Below are 9,421 nucleotides of genomic sequence, written 5' to 3' on the forward strand. Positions count from 1 at the left end.
TATATATATAAAATTATTTCAAATGTGTTTATAATGGAATAACCTTTTGAACCAAGTTTCAGCATAAATAGCGTGATAAATAATAAATATGTGTGAATCTGATAAGAGTTTTCATGTTTTATAGCTGCAGTGTTAATGAAGTCAGTTACATTGTTAGCTGATAGCATTAACATTTCTCACTCATAACTGTAGCTTGGCTATCCTGATGGGACAGCAGATGCCCCTTCACAATAGAAAATCTGGGTTTTAGATTGACCCGAAACAAGATCACTCATGGAGAGGTGGGACCCCAGATATGTCCTAATGTAGATCAGCTTTCCCTGTGCTGTTTTTGGACGCTGTGAGCGCGCTCATTAATATCTCTGCCCTCTGTCGGCCGGAGCAGAAGGGGGAGGAAGAGACTGCCTGATAGATAGGTGAGTGACAGAGGAATTAGCATAACAAGATCCTCACTGGGAAGGCCAGGGACTGGGAGATGTGTGTGAAGGGGGTGGACGATGTCTGTCCTGAACTCCAGATGGAAACAGACCCATAGCAGCTGTCTAGCCGGGACTTTTATAGCACTGTGCGTGTGTGTGTGTTTATGATGTTGAGTCTGACCAGGAAAGAATGATCAGATATTATGATATAAAGCGATTTAAAGACTTCAAATTAAGATTTTAAGACCTGTTTTTTAATGTCTATATAGTCTGAAGTGTAAATGATAGTTGCACTAAGAAGTGAATGAAAAGCTGTCCATCATTTTCCAGTGTCATCTGGTATGCACTTATGCCCCCTGTCGAGGAGCTGTCATTCAAAACCCCCCTCTCCCACTTTAAACAGTCACTGTGGCTCCTAAAATTGTGTGTGTTTGTGTGTAAATGTGTGTACCCGTCATCCACAAGATGAGTGTTGTTAAGCAGCTTTTAAGTCCTCAATTATGGATAATTTTAAAATGCTGATGATGGTGCTATTCAAGGAACATGTGTGCATGTGTGAAGAGCCGCTAATCAGCATCCTTAGGAGCCGATATACTGATGGCTCCTGGCCTGGGGGATCATTGATTCCAGATTATTCTTCACTTGTTGTCCACACTCAAAGGGACCTTGCGGGTGACGATGGCGGTGATTAAAAATCCTACTTATCTGAATGATGAAGATAATATGTGCAAGACTCACTTGTGACCGTGTGAAGGTTTGAGTTTGTTTGTGTGTGGCGGCTCGTAAACTCTTTTGCCTCTGTGAACCTGTCAGTACGCCACATTAGGGCTGCTGGCGTAGAAACTATTAATCTGTGTGAAGTTCTCATGTGTGTGTGTGTTTTTATATATGCAGAAAGAAGTGTATTAAGTTTGCTTGGTGTTTTAATTTGTCTGAGAAAATATCTCCTTTTGGTCGTAATTATTATAGGTTTAGCCACATGAAGCTAGTAAATATGTTTGTTCCTGTTACACTAGTAAGAATGTTCCCATTGCATCAAAATCCAAAAAAAGTTTCTTAAAGGCACAGTTCATCCAAAAATGAAATCTCTGCCATCATTTGCTCACTCATAGCGTGTATGGCTTATTTTTCTTCTGTGAAACACAAAAGAAAATAATTTGTCAGTAGGGCTGTATGAATTAATTGAAATAAAACCGAAATTGTTATTATGGCTTAGTGCGATTATCTAATTGCAAAGGCTGCGATTTAATTAAGTGTATACATGTGACATGTGAAGCGCCGCGCTGTGTTCGTTTACATGCAAGCAGCTCATGATACAGTAAATGCTGCTCCACGAAATCTTCATCTCTGCATCTTCTCTGAGTTTAGATCGCTTATGATGTGCATAGGACACAATTGCACCAATGGTCTTCTCAAACTTGTAACCAGAATCATATAAACCAATTGTTGCCAACAAAACGGAAGCTTCATGGTCTCTCTGCGTTTTAAATACAATACAAATATTTAAAGCCATAAATATTATTATTATTATTGTAATTTTACAGTTGTACACTCTTAAAAATAAAGGTGCTTAAAAGGTTCTTCCCAGCGATGCCATAGAAGAACCATTTTTGGTTCCACAAAGAAACATTCAGTCAAAGGTTCATTAAAGAACCATCTCTTTCTTACCTTTTTATAATCTGAAGAACCTTCTTTCGCCACAAAGAACCTTTTGTGAAACAGAAAGGTTCTTCAGATGTTAAAGGTTCTTTATGGGACCATTTAGACAAAAAGGTTCTTCTATGGCATCGTGAAGCACCTTTATTTTTAAGAGTGTACTGTAAAATAAATTATTATTAACATTATTACAATAACTATTACAATAGTAATATTTATTATTTTGTTTGATCTTATTTTGTAGTAGTAGTAATAATAATAATAATATATATATATATTTTTTTTTTTGTATTTACCTGGAGGTTTTTTTTTATCTAGTTTTAAATCGCAATCTTAAAATCACAATTAATGGTAGAATATTTATATCAAAATTATGACTTTACCCCTAGATTGTGAAGCTTTATGTGTCTGTTTTTTTTTTTTTTTGGTCTGTTGAGTGTTGTTTTGGACCTGCATTGACTTTTATTGGACAAAAACATCTTTAAAATATCTTCTTTTGTGTTTCACAGAAGAAAGTAAGTCATACAGTTTTGGAACAACATGAGGGCAAGTAAATTATGAACGAATTTTCGTTTTTAGGTGATTTCTGTAAATTTTCAGTGTAGCATGAGAAAACTAAATTGCCTCATCAAAACTCCTGAGTTTAAGGAGTTTAGGTGGCATGAAGACTGTATGCATTTACTGGCCTGATTATCCAATATGGACAAATATAGCTTTGATCGTAAACCAAATTAATCATTGACAACCTCTGATACAGTGCTTATTTTATCGAGGTTTGCCTAATGTTTTTACAGCAGTGTTTCTGGTATTGGAAACACAATAAGAACGGTTCCTAGAATGTTCTCTCGAGATCTCTTTAATGGCCTGCCAGCGCAGTCGTTTAGAGAGACAATCGCTTTTAAATCCCTGTTGTCTGTTTGCGATCAATGTTGGTCTTTTTACAGTCAAAAAGAAAGTTATTGATCAGCTCAGGAGGATAGCTGATAGATCGCAAAAAAGGACAAGTGAGTTTGTGTATGCATCTGGTAGGGAGGGCTGAAAAAAAACTGATTTCGTCATTTAGAGTCTTTATTACTGTCAGCAGTTCTATAGGCTTGTAGAAAGACGACAAGAGGTTTGCATGGGGTTTTTATTTACACACAATAAAGAGATCTACATGCTCTGAGATCTACATGCTCGATGAGGTGGTTTAAGCTCCACCGTCTCGCTTTGCCTGGGAAAAGAGGCTCATATCCACAAATGTAGTTTAATGTAACTTTGCCACTAATGAAACGTTTTGGTGTTTTAAAAAGCGCTTACAGCCTTAAGTGGCTTTTTCTGAGTGTTTAAGATGCTGGAAAGAGAGTTTGTGGTACCTGACACCACAAACAACTGCGTACATCGCCGTCAGAGTTCACGTCCATGTGGGTTTCTTCATTATATTTTTGCTGTTGTAGATTTAGTCTTTTAATCTAATGTAGATTTGATTTTGTACTTGTTTATTGAGTAGTTTAGCCATCCTGATTTGGGTTTTCAACTACTAATAAGAGCTACTCAGGTCAGCTTAACACGTTTTACCTTTTTAAACCCATTTCACACATTTTTGTGCAAAAATTGTGGAAATGGAGTAGATTTAGATAAGATTAGGCCTAATGATAAGTGTGGGATCATCAGTTTTTTTTTTTTTGCAATGATAACTTTTATATCTCTTATTAAATGATTGAATAAATACACAAATATATTAAAATGTAACCAAAATATAGATTTCAGTTGACATTATTTTATTTTTTCTCAATATGAAAACTAACATTGCCTGAGACAAATACATTGGTCGCAGAATGCTGCAGTTGACCAATTAGAATCATCTTTTGATTTTTTGTATGTTTTTTTTTTTTTATGCTTTGGCCCTGTCTGCATTTTCATATTGCTCTTGCATTCACTTTCCATGCATTACTATTAGCATTGTAAATGTGTTAATGTAATGTCTTCATTAAATGTGATAAACCAGTTTAATTTAAAAAGTGTGCAAAATTTTTTTTTAAGTAAAACTGCAAATTAATGCTTGTTTATAGATAAACGAAACACACAAGCACATACACGTTTATTCTTCGAGATGCTATGTAGCATAAGGGAAATGACAGACGCGCTGAGCTAATGAGAGAATTATTGATGACGGATAAGTATGGCTAAAATCAATACAGGGGAAGTCATAAAGTCTCTCTTTTCCTTTCTCTCTCTCTCTCACTCTTTTTTATCTCTGTTTCACTCAATCTATCTTGCATCAGCTCTTTTCTCTTAGTCTTTAATAATTAACTTCAGCATTATTAGCTTCTCAGTATAAACAGCCTATTCATTAGTGTTGACGCACACAAACGGACCACTCACCTCAAAGCATGTGCCTTTTTTCTAGCTCATATTGTATCCAGTGTGTAATATAAATTTGGATAAATTGGATCGTGTTTGTGTGTTTATTTATGTGGATATTAGGGATTTCAGTGCAGCAGATGAGGTTTTAGTCTTTAAAAAAAAATCTGGCCAATTTTATTGCTTTAATTGCATTCTAATCGGGCAAATCCCCAGACACACATATCTATGTCAGCAGCATTAAAAGCACCCCTCCCATGTAGAACATGGCACGCTTTAACGTGATTGGCCACGCTTGGTCCTCTTAAGGAGTGGCGCTTAATTGAACATGATAAAGTGTAAAGTTAATTACCCCTTAGAGCTGTCACTCATACCCCAGGGGGCGTGTTCACTTAGGGGGAGGAGTGTCGCTTTAGGCACAGCTGTCATACGCAAGTCTATGTGTTTGTGGGGAGGAGGACAATGGGTCCTTGTCCTCAGAGAGTTGTGAAGGATGATTTGGACAATCGGCTTTTAAAGGCAAACACTCAAATGTTGTCCCGCTGGTGCCAGACAGCTTATTAATACCCTCCTCTGCCCCAAAACACACACACAAACACACACATTGTTGACTAAATCCTGACCTGCTTAAGGTAAATAATTATTTTTTTTATAATGCTCCTCAGCTGTATAATAATTGTAAAGAGGAAATGATGATAACATCATAAAAATGCTAGTAAAATTTTTTGTTGTTGCTGTTGTTGTTGTACCATGTTGACATTTGCCATAATATACTTTGAACTACTTTGGAGTAAGATGTAAATACCATAAATTAATATGGTTATAGATTTATTTTATTTTATTTTATTTTTTAGTACTTTGACATAACCATCTTGATGCCATCATTATAATGGTACCACCACAGCACTTACAAATATACACACTGAAAACTGACATTTAGTGATTCTGAGTACATTTGCAATGATTTTTAAAGTCATGACTGTGTTCTTTTCAGGTGTTGGTGCAGCCGGTCTGGCTAAACTCACCTTCATGGTGGGTGGAGTCGAGGAGGAATTTAATGCTGCTCAGGAGCTACTCACCTGTATGGGAGCAAATGTAGTGTACTGTGGCCAAGTGGGAAGTGGACAGGTAAATACACACAAACATGAATGTCCTTTAGCCGTAATCAATTATAAATTGTAGTAAAGAGATGGTGTCGTCAATGGAACTTCAAAATCCCCTTTCACAGAGATTCTAGAAAAAAAATGTGATAATTTGTCCCAGGATCATTTGAGTTTGGTTCATTCACACTTACAGTGATTTTCTGGAATCTGTGTGTGCGTTCATACACATCCCATAAAGATCGGTTAGGGCTAGAAGGGATACAGCTACGGCCGCCAGAGCTTATTGGGTATGCGCACATCAATATTGCGTAATTTTTGACACTCGGAACAACAATAATTACTGTATTTGCATTATTGTAAGGGATAGGTACAGGCCTGGGGTAGGATGTAGTCATTAATAAAACAGAATGTGATAGCAAATTTACTTTATTGTTATTTTCTGGCCATAGCTGTATCCCTTTTAGCCACAACCGTAAAGATCCCATAAACACACGTTAGTCAGTCAAGTCACCGTTATTTATACAGCGCTTTTTATAATGCAGATTGTGTCAAAGCAGCTTTACAGTATTAAAAAAGGGAAATAGTGTGTTGAAATAGTGTGCCGTTCTCCTCTGGCCAGACTTGACCAGCAGTTTATTTCTAATAACTGCAACAAAGTCAGATTGTGCAGAGGACTTCACATCCCGTTACATCGGGATGTGACGTGTAATGTGACTTGTACCGGTCCACTAAGCTGGAACTATCTCAGCTTCAGCGCGGATAGTGAGGAGCTCCCTTGTCAGTTCCTTTACAGTTTGCAGAGATTTTTTTTGTTGTGATTGTTGATCTGCATTTAATTCTCCCGGTCGAAGAATCGCACGTCGTTGTGATGACACGCGCATCCTCACTATGGCACATTCTCTACGGCATTGGTTCTTCCTTTTGTTCACACAGGGCTCAATCCAGGACTGATACCAGCAATGTTACTAGGTCCCCATCCCAGGACGTGTCTGCGTTCATACAGAAGGCACTCTTTCGATTTTATGCCATTTTTCCGGGATCAACACTCTGTGTGAAAGGGGTTAAAGACGTAACTTTTTTTTTGCAATCATACCATGTTCTAAAATGCCCAAAATTGTGTTTTTTTTCAGTATGCTCTGTTAGAACACATGAATAGATATTGTTGTCTGTTAATGGGCTCATATTCCTCCTATAATTTTCATATTTACGTTTTTCAGGCCAATTTTATCACCCTTTGAAACAATCCATGCTGAAATGGGCCACAAAATCTGTTAAGATCGGTCTAAAATGATCAGCGCTTGTTAAAAAGTTAACTTTTGCAGCGCATTTTAAATACTGGCAAACTTTTTCCTCATTTTGCTTTTATATTATTAGTTTTTCTGCCATTTCAGAATAAAAGCATCTATCCTGTGTCAAGTGTCTGAAGTGCCTTTGACACTAGTAGGTGACAGCAAGTGTCTTTGACGTGTAAATGTAATGTGTTGATTTGCTCATCTGTTATGTCCAAGTTGCTGTAGCTTGGTTATCATAAATGCTCATTTTTAACCCACTAAGTTCTGAAAGTTACAGTATGTATTTATAGTATCCCAAAAAAAGATTTGGTTATTCATGATATGACCTATTTAAGGAACACACTAAGCACTATGTGGTGCATAACAAATTCCTTATGTACTGTCGATAAAAGGTTACTGCAAAATCTTTAAATTAAATTACTTCTGTGGCTGAACTGATGTTTTGCAATTTTCTCTTTCAGGCAGCAAAAATCTGCAACAACATGCTGTTAGCAATTGGCATGATTGGTACAGCAGAGACCATGAACCTTGGAATTAGGTGAAGATGTTTGTGTGTGTGTGTGTGTGTACTGATATATATGGTTTATGAGGACACAAATGTGTATAATGATGACATGGGTACTACAACATAAACATGGTTTATGAGGACACTTCCTGCAACCCCATAAAACAAAAGGCTTAAAAAGCATACAAAACGGTGTTTTATGAAATTCAAAAATTGCCAGTAGTTTTCTGTACGGGGTAGGTTTAGGTGTAGGGTTGGTGTAGGGCGATAGAAAATACAGTTTGTTTGTACAGTATAAAAACCATTATGCGTATGGAGAGTCCCCGTAAACCACAAATGCAAGTGTGTGTGTGTGTGTGTGTGTGTGAGTGAGAATGAGGCTGCTCTCTAGCTCAAAAAATGAGAAAAAAGCATTAAAAAGGTAGTTCATATGTAGCCTGCTCTAGTTTCAAACTGCCACATGATTGCTTTGTATAAGAAAGACTGAAATATAAAGGGGTCATGCCATGACTTGTTTATTATTTAAATAAGAAAAAAAAACTAGAATAAGGTTCACTCCACTTATTAGTACATATATTCGCAAAAATTATTTTCTTTTTATTTTGACCTTCTGTCTGAAAAGCTTTGTTTAGTGCCGTGGCTTTAACTGCTTTCACTGAAAATCTTGCTATCTGCTGTAGCTTTCAAATTTCATTTAATTTTTTTCGGCTCATTCACTGTGCAACGTTTGACAACAGTGATGATAGACACTATTGAGTGTGTTGTAATTGATCATCATATGCTGTTTTTTTTAAGATAAAAGGAGTTAGTTCTTATTTCATTGTGTTTAAAAATATGTAGGCAATATCTTCTCTCTTCTCATTATTACTTCTTTTTTAAATGTATGTTAAAGTGAGAAGAGGGGAAAATTATATTAGAGCGTATTGCTTGTCAGTGTTGCTTGCAAATACAGCTTAATAGGTTGGATTCAACAGATCAACATATTCTTCATACATATGAGATATGTATTCATATTTGCTTGAATGCAGTCTCAGAATCTAGTGTGCATGAAGCAATGTCATCCCTCTTCTCTGGGATATAAGGAGCGTGTAGGCATCTGCACATACTCATATGCACTTATACAGACTCATTTAGATGCCTTGGGTTCCTGGCTGTCATAAATCTCCCATGCTGCACTGCAGCCTGTCCTCTCATGCAGCAAACTGCATATAGAAAATGTAAAGAGGATGTGTGTTTGACTTATTTGAAGATATTATGATTTTCTCTTTCAACTGGAAAGCAAATGGGTGCTTGGGAGAAATAATTAATCTCTCACTAATGGAGAATTATCAGTAGGTTTTTCCACCTTTCCTGTAGTATCTTTTGTTCTTTCAGTTCTTACTTTCATTTTTACAACTTTCGTTGAATTTGGTACAAAATTGGGCCTAAAATGTAAAGGGAAAAATGTATGCATGCATGACATGTATTTATAAGGATATACATAGATGTGTGTGTACTTTTATTCTTCATGTCTTTTGAAGCAAAAAGCTGCACATTTTTAAGAAACAAAACCATTTTTAAGTGTTTTTTATCTTCATTAAGCTCATATTAATTGGAGCTTACAAATTTTCCTGCCCTGTTGCCAAAATTGGGAACATCTACATTTGAAACATATTCAATTGAATTCAATTTCACAAACATTAAAAATAAAATCTGTTAGTTTGATAATTTATTTTGCAATAACTCTGACAAGATTGTTTGCCATTAACACTACAAATTGTTTAATATATATATATATATATATATATATGTGTGTGTGTATGTATATATTTTTTTAAATATAATGAGATTATTTACTTTTCTTCCCTAGTAGAATAACTTGAGTGAATAATGTTTACGGCAATAAATTCAATATTGAGTTGCGATTATGTCGAGAAATCTGTTTTAAAAGAGTAATGGGACACCAAATTGTACCATCTTTGTTGAAAAAGACCCTTTTCTTAATTTTCTTCCCAACGAGTGCTGGATAAAAAGTGTCCCCGATAGACAGTTATCTCCCCTCTCGCTCTTTCTCTTTCTCTTTCTCTCTCTCTCTCTCTCTCTCTCTCTCTCTCTCTCTCTCTC

General features: G+C 36.2%; 1 protein-coding gene across 2 annotated transcripts in view; it reads left to right on the forward strand.

Moving 5' to 3' along the window:
- LOC107748656 (3-hydroxyisobutyrate dehydrogenase, mitochondrial-like) overlaps nucleotides 1-9,421 on the forward strand; it is an 18,398-nt gene that overhangs the window by 5,309 nt on the left and 3,668 nt on the right. For both annotated transcript variants that reach the window (XM_016563552.1, XM_016563553.1), the window contains exons 5-6: nucleotides 5,413-5,546; nucleotides 7,275-7,351. In XM_016563552.1, coding sequence (XP_016419038.1) covers nucleotides 5,413-5,546; nucleotides 7,275-7,351 — 211 coding nt within the window. The remainder of the gene's footprint in view (nucleotides 1-5,412; nucleotides 5,547-7,274; nucleotides 7,352-9,421) is intronic.

The sequence above is a fragment of the Sinocyclocheilus rhinocerous genome, unplaced genomic scaffold, assembly GCF_001515625.1.
Source record: "Sinocyclocheilus rhinocerous isolate Xijiao unplaced genomic scaffold, SAMN03320098_v1.1 scaffold499, whole genome shotgun sequence".
Taxonomy (NCBI): Eukaryota; Metazoa; Chordata; class Actinopteri; order Cypriniformes; family Cyprinidae; genus Sinocyclocheilus; species Sinocyclocheilus rhinocerous.